Source organism: Athalia rosae, chromosome 2 (genome assembly GCF_917208135.1).
Source record: "Athalia rosae chromosome 2, iyAthRosa1.1, whole genome shotgun sequence".
Classification (NCBI taxonomy): Eukaryota; Metazoa; Arthropoda; class Insecta; order Hymenoptera; family Athaliidae; genus Athalia; species Athalia rosae.
This window is the reverse complement of record NC_064027.1, coordinates 27,247,256-27,267,616: the sequence shown is the minus strand read 5'-3', so window position 1 is coordinate 27,267,616 and position 20,361 is coordinate 27,247,256. Positions and strand designations below refer to the sequence as shown.

Sequence of the window (20,361 nt, the reverse complement as noted above, 5' to 3'; positions counted from 1 at the left end):
TTCACACATAAGGCAATCTCGTTTTAGAAAACGAGGCAATTTTTTAATCTCTACTCGTTTTGAACTTTTCGCTCTGCCAAGCGAAACTCTAAAATTCTTAGACTTATTTCAAATCCGGCGAATAATTTGCATTCATTTTTAGATGGACCTTTTTCTTTCGCTCTCGTCCAAAGATATCTCGAAAAAGGATCAACGGATTTTGAAAAATCTTCTAGGAAATAGATTCTTATTCACAGTTGCCCCCGACAACGAAGTTGCTCTCCATTTTTTCATCCAGGGAGGGGGGAGCTTTCGTCTTGGGTTTCAGCAGGACGATCAAGTTATATCTACATCTGGATATATCTGAGGTAAGACAGGGAAATGCTAAAAGGTATCATGATAATATTAGGAGGAGAAAGAGTGGAAGGCGTAGGAGAGAAAGAGAACTTATCGTTAGAAAAGGATGGAGAATAGCTAATGTCGCATTACCTTGCCAACCGCAATAGCACGTAGGTCGTTTGCTTAGCCCCTATGAAGAAAAAATATAAGTGGAAAATTAGAAAATAAAAGACTCGAAAAAAAAAAGAAGAAAAAAATCCGCCAAATAAAAAAAAAAAAAATCGACCAAATACTAAAAGGCTGTCAATCAAAAAAGAATCATCATGACCGAGGCCGACGAGGAGGCAAGGGTGAGTTACTATGAATCAGAATGTTGGGAAAAAAAGAAGTCGTTTAAACGCGTATTTAACGTAACATGACTTTTAGATAGCGTTGTGAAATGGATTTACTTGTACCTTCGCATGAGACACGCGTGCTACCGCAAATATAGGCGATCATTTAACCACGGATTTATTTAGATCGGAATAATATGTAGGTAGAGTCCCGTATGTGTGTCGCTTCATCATACGTATATCATTCAGATCTCGTGATGTTGGGACATATTATTATACGTTTTTTTCATCTCTCTTCTTGTTTTCTAATTTATGGAATTTTCTAATACCGTGTATTTACCCTGCCGTACGATCAACTGATCGATCGCATGTCGAATACGACTTGTTGGCGATATACAACATGTGCCGTATCATCGGTCTTTAGAACGGGGAAAAAAATCTTCCTCAAGCTCTGCAATCCATAGAGATATCCGTATACAACTTCCCTAGCGATTTTGACTAATCAGACTGTTTAAGTCCCGACCGAGTTAAATGCCGAATATTCTCGAATAGCCGAAGTCGATTTTGAATTGCCCATTCCTATTACATCGGTATATCTCGAACAATAAATTTCAAACTCCAGAACCAGAACTCTAAATGGTAGCCCTGAAATCCGATGTCAGGACTACCTGGATTTTCAGACATCACCTTTAGGATGTCGGATCGAAAAATTCGAAATGTCGAGATCCCGGAACTCGCACCCTTGGCCATGGAAAACCGTGAAAAAAAAGGCTGTGACCGTGGGAACAATTTTTAATTTCACTCTGTCGTTTGTATCTGACGTTTTTCGACCACATTGTACGTGGGTATATGTAAAGCTGCACGTGGCATGGAAACGCCAAATGCCGTGTGCAGAGCGATGTGTCGGGTTTGGTGCCAGACACCGCGTCAGTCTCGAAACTCCGTTCTCATACTCGTAGAGTCGAAAAGGGTGTATCACCCCCTTTACTTCCTCTCCACGTGAGCTCGTCAGCAGCTATACGACCGTAGCGAGACCCCGGGAACACCTAACGTTTTCCATTCAGTCATGTGGCGAAGTTGTCTGCCCGAGGAGCCAACTTATTTCTTATAATATATAGCGCAAAAATTTTTCAAATCATGTTCGTTCACGGCCCTCGTCCAATTTGTTCGCAAAGATCCTCCGACGAATCGGAAGAAGGAAGCGAGGAAGAAGGCGGTGGCGATGTCAACCAGGTTTTTCTTTAGTTCTCCTTTGTTTTTGAAAATTTGAAAATTCCGAAAACTCCGAGATCCGTAAAAACGTTGTGCTTCGCAGAAACGGAGGGAAGAATGCGAGCGAAAAGCGCGACGCGGGGAGATGGACCCCAGATTGGAATTCGCATTTCAGCTTCTAATGGACGCCACCGGACTTCCTAGAAACGAAGTAATGGACCACGTCTTCGACGGCGATATGCTGGACGAAATCAATCACCTGTTTCAACCGCACATGAGATCCACTCTGGTCTGGTTTTACCAAGAAGTCGAAGAACTGGAACCCCAACCCTCCACCGAAACGGTACGATCCTCTCGAACGCTGGAAAATATTCGAACGGACTCGCCGGGCTACGTTGAAAAAAATTTTTGTGCCCACAGGGCCCAGTGAAAGCCGGTGGCCCAAGAAACACGCAAGCGGCTTCTGCACCGAAACCCAAGGAATCCAAAGAACCGCCGAAAAAAAAATTGTTTCTCACCGACGGGTGGCAATTGGCCTGCACCGGTATTTGCATCTACATGTTTCGGTAAATCGCTAGCGATCGTCGAACGATTTCCTTTTCTTTCACCGACCTGATCGGATTGTATTTTCGCCGGATAGCATCAACACCGCGAAACAACTTCCCGAAGAAGGTTTTCACAGAGATCTTTACACCGGTGTTATCGATGCCACGACCGTTGGGGTTGTTCCCTCGATTCAGCGAATTGTGGAACAAGTTTTCATGGACGCTTTGGCTCATCCCGGAATGGAAGATGAAGACGATTGTCCGATGATCAAGAGTTTGTTGCTTCCCGGTCTCAGGTCGTTTTGCAGCGCTTTGAAAGGTTCGATTCTCAAATTTGCGGATCCTCTTCTATTCGGAAAATCGTCATTGTCGTTCGAATTTCCCCAGTGTGCGAAGAGGTTGCGATCGAGGGAAGCATCTTCGAGGATGGTAAAACGCTGATGGGGGACGTTCGCAATTTCGAAGAAGCCAAAACTTATCTAGCGAACGACGGCGCCCTGGATCAAGTCGAACTCAGAGTAAAATCTTGGATCAAAAAGCTCAGGGATTTCATGCTGGAGAGCAGGCAAGTGAGGAGAGAAAGTGACAATTCCGGACCCCAGCAAGAACTGGAATACTGGAAACGGAGAGGCGCGCAGTTTAGTCAATTGTGCAGACGGTTGCAGGTAGACAACAAAAAAAAGCCACGTCACACTAGTCGAATAATCATTTCCGATAATATCCGCAGGAACACGAAGTGAGGATGTCCCTACTCTGTCTTCAAGTTGCCCGATCGAAAACGGTTAAGGATTGGGTGGATGCGGAGGACGAGGTCACTTACTGCTACAACGAATCCAAAGACAACGCGAAGTATATTCAAGCCATGGAGAAATGTTGTCATTGCTTGTACCTCGACGATCCGGTAAGCCCCGGACTAAAAAAATTCTCTCCCCCTTCCCCGATTTCTTGAAGACTTTGAAATTATTATCAGGTGAAAATGCGAGATTCGCTCATATCCTTGCTGCAAACTGTTCGACTGATCTACAGCGTATCTCGATACTACAACACGTCCGAGAGGACCAGTTCTCTCATGGTCAAGATAACTAATCAAATGATCGCGGCGTGTAGGGAATACGTGACTAAGAGAGGGCGGGATACCGTTTGGGGGCAGGAGAGAGCGACGGCCAGATCAAAGCTCAAACACTGTCTGCGATTGAACAAGTGAGTCGGGTCGGGAATTCGAAGTTTGGATGACGGAAATACAGAGGAAATTCTTCTTTTTTTTTTTCTTTTCCATCGCTCAGAGCGTACAGAGAAACTTACAGATTGGTGAGATGTTCGCCCGCCGTTACGGAAGAAGAATTTCGATTTTCCGAGACCCACGTTTTCGGAAGATTCGACTCGTTCTGCGCGAGGATAAGGAAAATACTGACCATGTTCGACCTGATCGAAGATTACCAGAGATTGTTCGAACGACGGATGGAGGGACTTCTTCTCGGGGAATGTAAGCGGATTCAATTAGTTTCGAAAATTCATTTCAGGGTAAATTTATTTCAGCACTCGACGAGGCGATGAAAACGTTCGAGGAAGCAAAGAAACTTGCCACCAGTAAATCGTACGATTATTTAGACCCGAGAAATACGGATTTCGATGTCGATTACGACGCGTTTATGGCTAAGACGGACGTCCTCAAGGAAAGTATCGGGGATATAATCGAAAAAAATTACTCCGACGTGTGGGAAACGCCACAGGGTATAAGATTTCTAACGAGATTTGAAAAGGTAGTCGAAACTTTGGATAGCTTTCTGCTGCGGGTACTTCATTTTTTCAACTTTTATAGGTCAGCGAGAAAATTCCACTGACAAAATTGGATGAAAAATACATTCTGGTCGTTCGCTACTGCGACAAGGAGATAGAAAGGACTCTGAAATTATTCAAACGTCAGAGGGACGATCCTCCACTTCCGAGACACATGCCACCCATCGCTGGTCGATTAACTTGGGCAAAATCTTTGAAGTGAGCTTCGTAGACGGAAAAAAAGTTCAGACCGACAAACTGTCCATGTTGAAATTTTATTCCAGAGTGCATCTGGACGATCTTGCAGCTTCCGTATCCAGTCACCCGGTCCTAAAAGCCTTACCACTGACGGTTGATCTGGTAAGAAGATATAATCATGCCGTTGCCGCACTGTTGCAATATCAGGCAGACATCGCGGAGGTTTGGACGCACCAAAACTCCTGGGTTATCGAGGACTGTTTGAAAAAGTGAGAAGTTTTTACAGAACGAGAATCGCGGGGCGCTTTCCGATGTTCCTAATGCTTTTTATTCGGCTAGGCCACTTTTGACAATCGACCAAGAGTCGCGCAAAGTACGAGTGAATCTGGAGAACCGGATAACATTGCTTCTCCGAGAGGCGGATTGCCTCGCGAAATTAAATCTGGAAATTCCTATAGTAGCGCTAGCAATTCTATCGAAACGTGATCACTTCACATTGGTAACGGATTCGCTGCAATCTATCATAGAAGATTTTGTGAGCACCGCTCGTCGAGTCAAACTCGAAGTCAGACCTCTTCTGTTACCCCACTTGGTGAGAGTGGCGTCTCTTTTAGGACCTGGATTGCTTTCGCTGACATGGACGAACCCTTTGTGGAAAGATTTCTGCGAAAATACGAGAGAGGAAATAAAAACTTTCGACGTATTGATCACCAGAGTCCACGACGTGTATACCAATAGGTCAGCAGGAGTTTCTCGAGCGTGCGAAAAATTGTTTTCCATTTTTCCACCGGATCAATTTTCAGAATCCTTCAAGTACTGGCCAGTATGCAAAAAATCAGTCTTCACGCCCTGCCGGAGGAGGAGCCATGGGGTGTCGATGATTTCGTGGAAAGAACCGAAGAATCTTGCAGAAGCGCAGCCATCGATCTTCATCGCAAGAGTCTTATGGTCGAAGAAGCTGTCGAAGAGGTACTCGAACTCGTCAGAAACGCGGCGACCAGTTTCAAAAGCACAGCTGAAGCTGATCAGTTCGACTTCCTCAACCGCGAAGGTAAGACTCGATTTCGTTAACGAGGAGATCGCTTGATCAGATTCACCTGTCCAGACCAAGAGGGGCAAGACGGATCCGAAGACAGCGGTCAGCAACAACAGCAGGACTGGTCGGTAGTGTGGGCGTGCTTCGACAACCCCCATCAGCTGCTGGCAACCCCTGGAGGAGGTCTGTCGAAAGGTATGCAGGAAATGGTGCGGAATGCGGTATCCGAAATGCGGAGATACTACTCGAGGAAGGTGGTCGACGTGCTGATCAAGGTCACGAGAACTTCCCTCGACGCATTGAGGAAAAGATTCATTCAGGAAACGGACAGTGGTTCGTATCTCGGTCGGCGGGGGTCCACATGGTTCTTGAAACAACGGGGAAAATTCGATTTTCGTTTTATCAGAGGAAGCGCCTCATCCTGTGTTTCTGCTTCATGCCACCCTCGTCATACCCGCGGTCACGGTCAGACCGAATCTCGAACAAGTTCAAGAAGCTTTGACGACGGCTGGTAAATGTATCGCTGGCGTTGCCAGAGGCGTAGCTCAATGGAACGCTGGGAGAAGCAAGGTAACGCAGAAGGTAACGAATAAGCCTCCACTCCTACTTTTTTACATCCAACCGTACGATGTCTTTGTATCTTATGATCTGTCTTCTCTGAATCTTCTTCTCACCGAGTCACTCTTTCAATACTTATTTCTATTTTTCACTCTTCCAACTTACGACAGCGCTTATCCATACCGATGCGATATAAGCTGCTGCTTCGGAATTAGGTTTCCAGATATTAAAACCTTAATTCGGGTGATCTGTCACAGGTAAACTTCACTCTTTCAACGTCCATGCATTTTCTATGTGGAGGCTTAACTATATGTGTAAATCATAGTTTTCTTTGATTTTCTTTCCTTGCAACTCGTCCAGTCTCACTGATCAATTTTCTCTTTTCTCTTTCTGTCTCACTTCTATATCCTATCTCACCAATATCAACGCTTTCACTGATACTCTCGCTGTAAATACCGCTTCTGTCTGCACACTCCGCGAAAAAAAAAAATTTCTTCGGACCGTAGACCTCATGGCGAGGTCTACCAGGGATGCCTAAAAGAAATTTATTTCACGTCGTCGCGCGGGCTGAACAGGTGATCGCCGAATACCAGACCCGAGAAACGGAGGATCCAAGAGCCAGAAGAAGACGTCTCTACAAAGTCGAGTCGGAAGAAAAACCGGCCTTTCCCGTACAGCAGAGAAATTTTCACGACATGGTCATGGAGAACAAAGAAGTTGTCAAAATGCTATCTCTGCTGAGCTCGTGTACCCAAGAATTGAGACAGGCAAGTGAAAATCGAACTCAACGATCCAAGTTCAAGCTATAATCTGGAAGAAAATCTTTGCCCTTCAGGATTTAACCGGATTTCTCGATCGCTGGAAACCGTACAAGTTTCTATGGAAGAACGAAAGAACTGTTCGTGAATTACTGCAGATCACTCTACCGGAATTTGAAACCACTCTTAGGAGACACGGCGAACTCGAAGACAGACTTGCGACCGAACCAGATATGGTCATTTTTGGTACATCGATCGCCGTTTCTACGGATAAATTGAAGTACGGTCTTTACACGGAAATTAAAGGTACGGGATGATGATTGATTCTTCAAGGACCCGACTGTGATCAGGTAATCCGAATTCTGATCTGCACCACAGGATCTACCCATAAAATCGGCCAAGCGATGAAGAAAAAGTATCGACGCGAAATGGAATACGTTTACGCCGTGATGCATGAGATGGAACGTAAACTTGACCGTCAAATTCGTGACCTGGACGACGTGAGATTAATCATGGAAACGCTGAAGAAGATTCGCGAGCAGGAGGTGGACATGGAATTGAAAATAGATCCGATAGAAGAGGCGTTCAATATCGTCACTCGTTACGAGGTTCCCGTCGACAGGGAGTGTTTGGAGCAAGTCGACAACTTGAGATACACGTGGCAACAGCTTCAAGGAAGAGCGTTGGACAGCCACGTTTTACTGCTCACGTTGCAGCCGCAATTCGAAGACGAGTTGAGAAATAATTTGGAAAAATTCCGTACCGACAACGAGTCTTATTGCGAAGAATACAGACATTCCGGACCAATGCAAGCCGGACTCACCCCCAGAGAAGCTTCGGACAGGCAAATTTTATTCCAGAATCGATTCGACGGAATGTGGAGAAAATTGCAGACCTACCAGAACGGTGAGGAACTCTTTGGCTTGCCCACCACCGATTATCCGGAACTTTCGCAGATCAGGAAAGAATTGAATCTACTTCAGAAATTGTATAAATTGTACAACGACGTTATCGACAGGGTTAGCGGATACTACGACATACCATGGGGTGAGGTGAGCTTACGATTTTATTGTCGGTGCAAAAAAAAAAAAAATTCACTTCGATATCGTCGACGTTGGAAATTTTTCAGGTCAACATCGAGGAGATCAACAACGAGTTGATGGAGTTTCAAAATCGTTGTCGAAAGTTACCCAAGGGGTTGAAAGAGTGGCCGGCATTTTTCGCGTTGAAAAAAACTATAGACGATTTCAACGATATGTGCCCGCTACTAGAACTCATGGCGAACAAGGCAATGAAACCGAGACATTGGCAGCGAATCGTGGAGGTCACAGGTCACACATTCGATTTAGACAGCGAAGGATTCTGCCTGAAGAACATACTCGAAGCTCCGCTGCTCAAGTACAAAGAGGATATCGAGGATATTTGTATATCCGCAATGAAGGAAAAGGACATAGAAGCAAAATTACGACAAGTAGTAAACGAGTGGTCCGCTCACGAGCTCACCTTCATGACCTTCAATAACAGAGGCGAGTTATTACTGAGGGGAGACACGACCGCGGAAACTATCGGACAGTTGGAAGACAGCCTGATGGTGCTCGGTTCTCTTATGTCGAATCGTTACAACGCACCGTTTCGCAAGCAGATACAGCAATGGGTTTCCGATCTTTCGAATACAAACGAGATTTTGGAACGTTGGTTGCTCGTGCAGAACATGTGGGTATATTTAGAGGCGGTATTCGTCGGCGGCGATATAGCTAAGCAGCTGCCCAAGGAGGCCAAAAGATTCAGTAAAATTGACAAAAGCTGGCAAAAAATAATGCAGAGAGCGCACGAGACACCGGGCGTCGTTCCCTGCTGCGTAGGGGACGATTTGCTCAAACAACTTCTCCCGCATCTGCAGGAACAGCTGGAACTGTGTCAGAAATCGCTCAGCGGGTGAGTTTGAGCCTCGACCGGACGAAGAGTAGCCCGATTAATCGTCGATTAATGATGATTAGGTACTTGGAAAAAAAGCGCATGATGTTTCCGAGGTTCTTCTTCGTCTCTGATCCGGCTCTTCTCGAAATTTTGGGCCAGGCTTCGGATTCTCACACGATACAGAATCACCTTTTATCTATATTCGATAACACGAGGTATGTCAGATTTCATGACATCGAGTACAACAAGATGACAGCGATCATCTCGACGGAAGGTGAATCTATCGCAGTTAGTAATTGATCAATTAAGAGATATCATCCACGTGATTCCACGGAATAAAATCGAAATTTTATTAGAAATTAGAAATTCGCCCGCTTGCGTACATCGATTTTTTATTCACAGCTTGAAAGAGCGGTTCGAGCCGAAGGTTCGGTTGAAACTTGGCTGATGCAGCTTCTCGTGACATCCCAACAGTCGTTGCATTCCATAATTCGTTCAGGTCACGCTATGATAAATGACCAAAATTTCAACCTCTTGAGTTTTCTCGACAAGATGCCAGCCCAGGTCGGAATACTAGGTATTCAAATGGTCTGGACCAGAGACGCTGAACTCGCATTGATGCAGGCTAGGGCCGATAAAAAAATTATGGGTGAGACGAACAATAGATTCTTAGAACTCCTCAACACTCTCATCGATCAGACTACGAGGGATCTCACAAAAATTGACAGGATAAAATTCGAAACTCTGATCACCATCCATGTCCATCAACGAGACATCTTCGATATTTTGGTGAGAGAAATTCAAGAAGATCTCTCGAGCCTCACGAGATGAAAAAAATTATTTCTTACAGTGCCGAATGAACGTGAGATCGGTGAACGATTTCGAATGGCTGAAGCAGTGTCGATTTTATTTCAAAGAAGATCTGGACAAGACATCGATATTCATCACCGACGTACAATTCACTTACCAAAACGAGTACCTTGGCTGTACGGAACGACTGGTCATCACTCCGTTAACGGACAGGTGAACGATCGCCGAGAAACACCGTCCCCTTGAATTTAAATTTCAATTTCTATCCATCCAGGTGCTACATAACTTTGGCTCAAGCGTTATCCATGTCGATGGGTGGTTCCCCTTGCGGCCCAGCAGGAACCGGGAAAACAGAGACGGTTAAAGATATGGGCAAAACGTTGGCGAAGTACGTGGTAGTATTTAATTGTTCCGATCAAATGGATTACCGAGGTCTAGGTCGTATCTACAAAGGCCTATCGCAGAGCGGTTCTTGGGGATGTTTTGACGAATTCAACAGAATCGAATTGCCAGTTTTATCGGTCGCGGCGCAGCAAGTCGCGGTTGTATTGGCCGCGAAAAAGGAGAAGAAAAAACAGTTCGTCTTCACAGACGGTGACCAGATCGACATGTGCCCAGAACTTGGGATTTTCATCACTATGGTGGGACAGAGTTTTCGCAAGATATTGTGCACGAACAATTGCAAAAAAATTCACATCATCCCATCATTTCAGAACCCGGGCTACGCAGGTCGCAAGGAACTGCCTGAAAATTTGAAAATTCAATTTCGTACCGTCGCCATGATGGTCCCTGATCGGCAAATTATTATCAGGGTGAAATTAGCCAGCTGTGGTTTTCTTGAAAATATAACTCTGGCCCGTAAATTTTACACGTTGTACAAATTGTGCGAGGAACAACTGACCAAACAGGTATTTTTATTGATTTTTTTTTTTTTTTTTTTCTACCATTACATTTCAATTCTAAGAAAATATATGAAATTTATTGGATTACGCGTATCGCAGGTACACTACGATTTCGGACTGAGAAATATTCTCTCAGTTTTGAGGACACTCGGAGCGTCGAAAAGAGTGAATTCAAAGGACTCCGAGAGCACCATTGTGATGCGGGTGCTCAGAGACATGAATCTTTCGAAGCTGATCGGTAAATTAACTCTTAAAAAGTACAGTTTTAACAAACGGCTGGTAACATCGGGAAATTTTCTCTGCCACAGATGAAGACGAGCCTTTGTTCATATCTCTGGTGGCAGATTTATTTCCAAATCAAGCACTCGAAAAAACTGCCTATCCCCACTTGGAAACAGCGATCGATCAACAGGTTCAGGAAGCCGGTTTGGTGTACCACCCACCCTGGGTATTGAAATTGATTCAACTATACGAGACACAGAGAGTACGACACGGAATTATGACCTTAGGTCCAACCGGGGCGGGGAAAACGACCTGCATTCACACTCTCATGAAGGCTTTGACTCAATGCGGAGACGCGCACAGGTAGAAAACGAAAAATCCCGCAAACCAATTACGTCAATTACGATTTCGATGAATTTTCAGGGAGATGAGAATGAATCCAAAGAGTATAACAGCCGCCCAAATGTTCGGTCGCTTGGACGTAGCAACCAACGATTGGACGGACGGAATATTTTCCGCTTTATGGCGTAAGACATTGAAATTGAAAAAGGGGGAGCACGTCTGGCTCGTTTTGGACGGTCCGGTAGACAGCATTTGGATAGAAAATTTGAACTCTGTACTCGACGATAACAAAACATTGACCCTGGCCAACGGCGATCGACTGGCAATGGCGCCTACTTGTAAAATAATATTCGAACCCCATAACATCGACAACGCGAGTCCGGCAACGGTATCGAGAAACGGAATGGTCTACATGAGTTCATCCGGTTTGGATTGGAAGCCAGTCGTAGTCGCTTGGCTCAAGAGTCGTACCCCTTTGGAAGAAGAAGTCTTCAACGACATGTTCGATCAATCATTTTCACAGATGTACGGTTGGGGTACCCAGAATTTAGTATTCTCGATGAGAATCCTCCAGTGCAACGTCGTGCGACAGATGTTGTGTCTTCTGGAGGGCCTGGTGCCCCCGGAAGTACCGGTCGAAGAGGACGAGGATGACGAGGACATCGAAAGGGACAAACCGCAGCCCATGTCAGCGGAACATCTGAAGCGTTTTTACATATTCGCGCTGATATGGGGACTCGGTGCTTTTCTTGAAACCGCCGATAGAATAAAATACGACGAATACATGAGAGCCAATTTAACGGAATTCGATCTACCGACATCGGAAAAATATCCTAAGGCAACGGTTTTCGATTTCGTTGTAAATGACAAGGGAAAATGGGACCCTTGGGCTACCTTGGTCATGAATTACTCCTACCCAGACTACGCCACGCCGGATTACAGCAATATTTTGGTACCGATTCAGGATAACGTGAGAATCCAATACCTCGTCGACCTCATAGGGAGACAAGATAGATCGGTTCTATTGATCGGTGAACAAGGTTCCGCAAAAACCGTAATGATGAAATCTTACATGAAGAGAGCTAATGCAGAAACAACGTTGGGTCGTTCTTTCAACTTCAGTTCCGCTACGACGCCGTATCAGTTCCAAAAAACCATAGAAAGCTACGTCGAAAAACGTCTCGGCAATACCTTCGGTCCACCAGGTGGAAAAAAGATGCTCGTATTTGTCGACGACGTCAATTTACCCCAAATAAACGAATGGGGTGATCAAATAACGAACGAAATCGTCCGACAAACGATGGATATGAAGGGCTTTTACTCTCTGGAAAAACCTGGGGAATTCACGACGATCGTTGACGTAACATTTCTGGCTGCTATGGGACAACCGGGGGGAGGAAGAAACGACATTCCTTCACGTCTCAAGAGACAGTTCTGTATTTTTAATTGCACGATTCCGAACGACGCGTCTATCGATAGAATTTTCAGCGTCCTCGGAGAGGGTCATTATAACACGAAAAGAGGATTTTCAGCTGAAGTCAGAAGCCTTATAAAAAAAATGGTCCCTCTCACCAGGGGACTTTGGCAGAGAACAAGAGCTAAATTGTTACCTACCCCGGCGAAGTTTCATTACGTGTTCAGCTTGAGAGATTTGTCCAGAATTTGGCAAGGAATGGTCGGGACGTTGTCGACTGTAATTGAGAACGAGAGTGTTCTTATGCTACTTTGGAAGCACGAATGCAGCAGAGTATTCAGCGATAGATTTACACTGCAGTCCGACAAAGAATGGTTCGATGAGGAATTGGTTACTACGGTTGGTGAAATTTTGGGACCCAATTACGTTCCCATGATCAAAGACAACCCTGTATTCGTTGATTTTATGAGGTGAATCGGTGTATCCGAAGCTTTTTTTTCTACATTCATCAAAGTATCTGGTTTCAATTTGTCATTTTTTTGTTTAGAGATGCTCCGGAACCGACTGGAGAAGAAGGGGAAGATGCTGACATGGAGTTGCCAAAAGTTTACGAGCCCGTGAGCGAGCACCAAATTCTCAGGGATAGATTAGAAATGTTTTTGGCACAGTTTAATGAAATGCAGAGAGGGGCGGGCATGGATTTGGTATTTTTCCCGGACGCGATGCTTCATCTGGTTAAAATCTCGAGAGTAATAAGGCATCCAAGAGGGAACGTGATGTTAGTCGGCGTCGGTGGTTCGGGAAAACAAAGCTTAACGAAATTATCGTCCTTCATCGCGGGGTACAAGACGTTTCAAATAACCTTGACTCGGTCTTACAACGTAACAAACTTCCTCGAAGACCTGAAATTTCTTTATCGCTCCTGTGGATCTCAGGGGAAAGGCACTACATTTATTTTCACTGACTTGGATATAAAAGAAGAAGGCTTCCTCGAATACCTCAACAACGTTCTGAGCTCTGGTGTGATAAGTAATCTTTTCACGAGGGATGAACAGGCGGAAATAATATCGGAATTGACACCCGCGCTGAAGCGGGAAAACCCAAAAAGGACACTCAACAATGAATTAGTTATGGAATACTTCCTCCAAAGAACTTGCCAGAACCTCCACGTAGTATTTTGTTTCTCTCCCGTAGGAGAAAAATTCCGAAACAGAGCTCTCAGATTCCCAGCTCTTATATCAGGATGCACAATTGACTGGTTTCAGCCTTGGCCGAGGGACGCTTTGGTTTTAGTGGCGGAGCACTTTTTACACGATTTTGAAATCGCTTGTACCGACCATGTTAAAATGCAATTGGTCAATGCTTTGGGTTCCATACAAGATGTGGTTGCGGAGAATTCAACCGAATATTTCCAAAGATTCAGGCGCGCGACTCACGTGACTCCGAAATCATACCTAAATTTTATCGGGGGATACAAAAATATTTATCAAATGAAACAGCACGAGCTTGGAGAAGGTGCCAAAAGGATGGACACCGGCTTGGCAAAGTTGGAGGAAGCCTCAGTGTCCGTAGAACTTTTGAAGCAAGAATTGGCTGTCATGGAACAGGAATTAGCTGTTGCATCTCAGAAGGCGGAGACGGTGCTTTTGGAAGTTACGGAACGAGCGATGCAAGCTGAGACTTTCAAAAACCAGGTACAGAAGGTCAAAGAAAAGGCGGAAGCACTCGTCGCTTGCATCGCAGAGGAGAAAGCTGTGGCTGAGCAAAAACTTGAGGCCGCCAAACCGGCGTTAGAAGAAGCAGAAGCAGCTTTGAATACCATAAAACCGGCGCACATAGCTACCGTTCGAAAATTAGGTCGTCCACCTCATCTGATCATGAGGATTATGGACTGTGTTTTAATTTTATTTCAACGTAAAATCGGCTCTGTTGTACCCGACACAACGGCTCAGTGTCCGAAACCATCGTGGGCGGAGTCTTTGAAAATGATGGCGAGCACAACATTTTTACTTCAGTTACAAAATTACCCAAAAGATATAATTAATAATGAAATGGTCGAGCTTTTACAACCCTATTTTAAAATGGAAGACTACAATATGGAAACCGCGCGAAGAGTTTGCGGCGACGTGGCCGGACTTTTATCTTGGACGAAAGCAATGTCCTTTTTTCACTCGGTAAACAAAGAGGTCCTCCCTTTGAAGGCGAACTTGACCTTGCTCGAAGCCAGGCTCAAAGTAGCCATGGAAGATCTTGCGAACGCTGAAAGAGAGCTTTCTGAAAGAGAAATGGCGCTTCAAGCGGTGAAGGAACAATATGATGCGGCGGTATCTGAGAAACAACGACTAACGGACGCTGCTAACGTCTGTTTGAGAAAAATGACCGCTGCAACGGCATTGATAAACGGTCTAGGGGGTGAAAAAATTCGCTGGACGCAACAAAGTAGAGAATTTAAAGACCAGCTCGGCCGATTAGTTGGCGACGTTCTTCTGGCAACTGGTTTTCTTTCTTACTGTGGTCCTTATAATCAGCAATACAGAGGTGGATTGGTTACTTCTTGGATGGAAATTCTGACTACTCGAACTATCCCTTTTACCAAGGAATTGAATATAACAAATATGCTCGTCGATTCAGCTACCGTTTCCGAATGGACTCTACAAGGTCTTCCAAATGACGAATTGTCTGTTCAAAATGCCCTGATAGTTACGAAATCCTCATCTTATCCTCTTTTGGTGGATCCACAGAACCAAGGAAAAATGTGGATCAAGAATAAAGAGGCTTCCAATGAGTTGCAGATTACATCATTGAATCACAAATATTTCAGGACCCATTTAGAGGATAGTTTATCCCTGGGAAGACCTTTGCTGATCGAGGATGTCGCTGAGGAATTGGATCCTGTTATAGATAATGTTTTGGAGAAGAATTTCATAAAGTCTGGTTCAATTGAGAAGGTCATTGTGGGTGATAAGGAATGCGACGTCATGCCGGGATTTATGCTGTACATCACCACGAAATTACCCAACCCGGCATACAGCCCGGAAATATCTGCCAAGACTTCTATAATCGATTTCACCGTTACAATGCAGGGACTTGAAGACCAGCTTCTCGGTAGAGTAATTTTAATGGAGAAGGCCGATTTGGAAGCTGAAAGAGTTGCGCTTTTTGAATCGGTTATGACCAATCAAAGGTCCATGAAAGAACTGGAAAGCACTTTGCTGCACAGATTGACTTCTTCGGAAGGATCGCTCGTGGATGATGAGGCCTTGATTAGAGTTTTGCAGGAGACGAAATCTACCGCGGAATCAGTGAGTGAAAAACTTCAGGTAGCCGCACTTACGGAAAGAAAGATAACTGTAGCGCGAGAAGAGTTTCGCGCGGTAGCGGCGAGAGGTTCGATTTTATATTTTCTCATAGTGGAAATGAGCGATGTCAACGTCATGTATCAAAATTCACTGAAACAATTTCTCACAATTTTCGATAACTCGATAACGAAATCCACCAAAAGTACGATAACTGCTGAAAGGATTGACATTATTCTGAGACACCTGACCCTGGAAGTCTGGGGGTTCACGTTGAGGAGTTTGTACGAAAGGCACAAGGCATTGTTTACGCTTATGCTCGCGATGAAAATAGACTGTCAAAGAGGGGCAATATCCCACGCTGAATCCATGGCGTTTATCAAGGGTGGAGCATCTCTGGATTTGAATGCGGTCGCTCCTAAACCATTCAAATGGATACTGGATATAACGTGGTTGAATTTAGTGGAGATTAATAAGCTCGAGGTATTCTCTGAGGTCCTGACAAAAATTGAATTCAATGAAAAAGAATGGCGGCAGTGGTACGAGAAAGAAAAACCAGAAGAAGAGGAACTGCCTTGTGGGTACCAGAAGACCCTGGATGTATTCAGAAAACTGCTTTTGGTAAGATCCTGGAGTCCGGACAGGACGCTTTCACAGGCAAAAAAATATATCGTCGAATCCCTCGGAAAAGAATACGGCGAAGCTAGGATTCTCGATTTAGAAACTACTTGGTCAGAATCGGAACCAAGAACCCCTCTGATTTGCATATTGTCAATTGGATCCGATCCCAGTCCGCAAATTACTGCTTTGGCTAAACAAATGGATGTTCGTAAGTAGATGATGAATATTGATGAACCAATCGTCACGATTTTCATTATATTTTTCTCAAACAGAACTGAGATCCGTGTCCATGGGTCAAGGTCAGGAGTTTCACTCCCGTAAGATGATCAGTGACGCAATGAGCACAGGAGGCTGGGTCCTTTTACAGAATATTCATTTATCTCTTCCGTTCTGCACAGAAGCGATGGACGCTCTAGTTGAAACCGAGAACATTCACGAATCTTTCAGACTTTGGATGACCACAGAAGTTCACGCTCAGTTCCCGATCGGTTTGCTGCAGGTAAAATCTAAAAAATCTCCGAATTTCAATACTGAAGTCATTTTTTCCTTCGTCACGCAGATGGCGATCAAGTTTACAAATGAACCACCGCAGGGAATCAGAGCAAGTTTAAAGAGAACGTATCAAGGTGTAACTCAAGACGCTCTGGACTACAGCACTCAAGGTCAATGGCCGCCTCTGCTTTATGCCGTGGCATTTTTGCACACCGTAGTACAGGAACGAAGAAAATTTGGTCCTCTCGGATGGAACGTACCCTACGAATTTAATCAAGCTGATTTCGCTGCTTCGGTTCAGTTCATACAAAACCATTTGGATGATATGGATCCAAAAAAAGGAGTATCCTGGCCGACGGTTTGCTACATGCTCGGCGAGGTATATACATAGTTTCGACCAACTATTAATTTGTGGCGGGTGATTAATTGATATCTGTACGTAGGTCCAATACGGTGGTAGGGTCACCGACGATTTTGACAAACGTTTGTTAACAACTTTTACCCATGTTTGGTTCTGCGATGTTTTACTGCGGCCTGGCTTTGAATTTTATCATGGCTACCGGGTGCCACAAACGCGAAATCTTCAAGGATATATCGACTACATTAACAGTTTGCCAGCCACCGATACTCCGGAAGTCTTCGGTCTCCATTCAAACGCTGATATAACGTATCAAATAAACACGGCTAAAGGAATATTAGACACTATTTTAAACGTTCAGCCAAAAGAAGGCGGTGCTCAGGGTGGAGAAACCAGAGAAAGCGTTGTTTACAGACTTGCTGATGACATGCTGACCAAACTACCACCTCAATATAACGCCTTTGAAGTCAAAGAAGCTTTACAAAGAATGGGTGCTCTTCTGCCTATGAATATTTTTTTGCGGCAAGAGATTGACAGGTATAAATTAAACGTTCCATCAAAAACGATCGGATGTTAGATTTTCACCACACTTTCAGAATTTCTCGCGTGATTGAAGAGGTTCAGTCCACGCTTAGCGACCTAAAATTAGCCATCGACGGAACAATTGTCATGAGTCAAGGTCTTCGGGCGTCTCTAGACGCCATGTACGATGCACGTATTCCTGAAAAATGGCAGAAAATATCATGGGAATCTGCGACTCTTGGATTTTGGTATACCGAATTATTGGAAAGAGATGGTCAGTTTAGACATTGGTGTGCGAACGGAAGACCGAACGCTTTTTGGATGACGGGATTCTTCAATCCTCAAGGTTTCCTTACAGCCATGCGACAGGTAGGCAATTTTATGATATTGATAATTAAATAGGGTGTAATTGATTTTTTGGTAAAGGAGGTGACTAGAGCCCATAAGGGCTGGGCTCTTGACTCGGTAGTTCTTCAGAACCTTCTGACTCGTCACAATAAAGAAGACATCAAAGAGCCACCTCAAGAGGGTGTTTATGTTCATGGTTTATTTCTGGAAGGCGCATCTCTGGATCGTAAGTCGGGAAAGTTGGTAGAGAGCAAACCCAAAGTTCTTTACGAACAGATGCCTGTGATCTACATATACGCAATAAATACCACGGCGGGTAAGGATCCGACGCTCTACGAGTGCCCAATTTATAGAAAACCTCAAAGAACTGATCAGAAGTACGTTGGATCGATCGATTTTGAGACTGATCACAATCCCAGGCATTGGACGCTGAGAGGTGTAGCGTTACTTTGCGACATTAAATAAGTAGGTGTGTTGTTATTGCTGATGTTTTTTAGCAAGGTAGATCGGTAAATAAATTATTGCGAGGTGTAAGGTGCAAGTAATAAGTCCTAATGCTGTTGAGTAAACTATATTTTCATGCTGAAAGAGAGCGAATATTTAAAAATAATAACAAAAAGCATAATAAAATTTCGGTCTCGCTATAAATATCTCCCAGGTAACAATAATTAACATGTAACAATTTTTCTTGAGCCGTTGGTATTCTGAAGAACCTGTATAATTTACAATAAAAGTAATTCTACTCAGATAAGCAATATTAATATTCAAAAAAACTATAAGACGTTGTATTCATGACATTTCAGAACCCACACCATACTCATGGAATCACGTTGATTTATGATACTTACAAAATAAGCTGATACAAAGAATTTATGGCTCTGGTCAGGGCGGATATTCGCGCTTTGGTTGGATTTTCTGCATAACCTAGTTCAATCAAAGCTGGACTCGTATCAAGACTTATCCCTTCTACTGAACCACTTCCTCCTTTGGTAGTAAGAGAAATTTTCTCTAATTTTATATTTAAAATCTGTAAAACACCTTGAAATCGCGCAAACATTGGTTCATATGCCACCTCCGACTCGGGATTCAATTTCGACTGGTTTATCAAATCCTCAAGTTTCGAAAGTCCTTCCATTCTGGTAGTTTCATCCAAGGTTTTTTTAAAATATGTATGATATTCTGATAGGTCTACTCCTAGATTAGCTTTCTTTAATATTGGAAGTTTTGTCAGCTGCGGGTAACAAGTTTTTGCGAAGTCGGTCGTGTCACAGTCTTCAACCTCTTCTTTTTTGATGATTTCAATATCCATTGCCTTGTCAAAAACTAAGTCTGTGATTCGAGCCAGCATTTTTCTGGCTGCTTCATGCTTAGCCTGTTTTTTAGTACCGGCCCGGCCCTCTTCTCTGAACGTTGATACTAGACAATGAATGGTAAATACTTTTGCGTGAGGTGGCCCAACATCACTGATACTCTCATACACTGGATCTTTGAGACTATTTTCTGTACAAATTTCCTGCAAAATAACAGTGAAGTTTTCTCTGAAGTAAACCATCTCTGCCTTGATAGATTCGGAGGAAATATTCTCCCACCTGTAGAGCACCAATGGCGTTGATAAATGGCTGGTTCAATGGTGGTTTAGCTGCAGTAGGATCTGTGGTAGGAATCGGTTCATGTTTTGGGGATTGTGCCGGTGAAGCTGGTAACTGAGGGTAACGATTGACCGTGGCAATTGTCTCTAGCATAGCTTTCGCTGCCTCATGCTTAGCGTCCTTCTTACACCGCCCAGTTCCGGTAGCTGATAAACCGTTGCAGGAAACTTGATAGGTAAAAGTATTCAAGTGTGTTCCACCGCCATTGTGAATTAATTCGTAATTAGGAACCATGGACTTCTTCACCATCATCTCCTGCAATATGGATATCGGCGTCTTGCTCATCTTGAAAACTGAAAGTTGAATTTACCGTAATTAACCAACGAGTAGTACACCCAAAGAAGCCATTTACAGCACTGATGGAAGAGGATATCGAATATTTCTAGTATGGTTCGTATGCAGTTACGAATCAGGAACAAGAAGTTATTAAGACACAATATATAACAAAATCCACACTAACCTCAATGAATATTTGATTTATTTTATTATCATATTTATTCTACTTACGATTGTACTTGAGTCCTATTGAGATTATGGAGCACTACGTGAGGTGACCAACAAAGAGATCAAATGTAATTTTTCTGCGGGGAATCCCTACTCGAATTACAAGTTTCTGATCCAATCACGATTCAAATAACACACATAGCACGTTTAACAATAAGACACAAACGCTGCACGATTGGTCGAAACGGGAGTTAAAATTCATGTTACGTGTCTCTTTAACATCACAATTAA

At 43.9% G+C, this 20,361-nt stretch overlaps 2 protein-coding genes across 2 annotated transcripts; one reads left to right on the top strand and one right to left on the bottom strand.

Moving 5' to 3' along the window:
• The first annotated feature begins 282 nt into the window (after positions 1-282).
• LOC105685726 (dynein axonemal heavy chain 5) lies at positions 283-18,723 on the top strand. The gene is made up of 33 exons (XM_048650497.1): positions 283-668; positions 1,966-2,205; positions 2,283-2,428; positions 2,503-2,726; positions 2,795-3,072; positions 3,135-3,308; positions 3,378-3,607; positions 3,691-3,890; positions 3,944-4,167; positions 4,227-4,402; positions 4,468-4,650; positions 4,721-5,119; positions 5,185-5,432; positions 5,487-5,750; positions 5,824-5,987; positions 6,482-6,742; positions 6,811-7,039; positions 7,112-7,785; positions 7,863-8,668; positions 8,731-8,938; positions 9,053-9,439; positions 9,501-9,673; positions 9,735-10,101; positions 10,174-10,368; positions 10,462-10,600; positions 10,671-10,947; positions 11,008-12,810; positions 12,888-16,465; positions 16,530-16,756; positions 16,817-17,128; positions 17,193-17,644; positions 17,704-17,998; positions 18,056-18,723. The coding sequence occupies exons 1-33, from the start codon at positions 642-644 to the stop codon at positions 18,440-18,442; spliced, it is 13,947 nt and encodes a 4,648-aa protein (XP_048506454.1). The 5' UTR covers positions 283-641; the 3' UTR covers positions 18,443-18,723.
• Positions 18,533-20,343, bottom strand: LOC105685786 (RISC-loading complex subunit TARBP2-like). The gene is made up of 3 exons (XM_012400191.3): positions 20,134-20,343; positions 19,567-19,919; positions 18,533-19,490 (listed from the first exon to the last, which is right to left on the bottom strand). The coding sequence occupies exons 2-3, from the start codon at positions 19,909-19,911 to the stop codon at positions 18,822-18,824; spliced, it is 1,014 nt and encodes a 337-aa protein (XP_012255614.2). The 5' UTR covers positions 19,912-19,919; positions 20,134-20,343; the 3' UTR covers positions 18,533-18,821.
• Positions 20,344-20,361: the final 18 nt, after the last annotated feature.

Coding starts and splice junctions, on each gene's coding strand:
- LOC105685726 (XM_048650497.1), top strand. CDS start 642: ATGACCGAGGCCGACGAGGAGGCAAGG. Junction 2,206..2,282: donor CCCAACCCTCCACCGAAACG/GTACGATCCTCT, acceptor TTGTGCCCACAG/GGCCCAGTGAAAGCCGGTGG. Junction 3,608..3,690: donor CACTGTCTGCGATTGAACAA/GTGAGTCGGGTC, acceptor TCCATCGCTCAG/AGCGTACAGAGAAACTTACA.
- LOC105685786 (XM_012400191.3), bottom strand. CDS start 19,911: ATGAGCAAGACGCCGATATCCATATTGCAGGAGATGATGGTGAAGAAG. Junction 19,491..19,566: donor ACGCCATTGGTGCTCTACAG/GTGGGAGAATAT, acceptor GTTATTTTGCAG/GAAATTTGTACAGAAAATAG.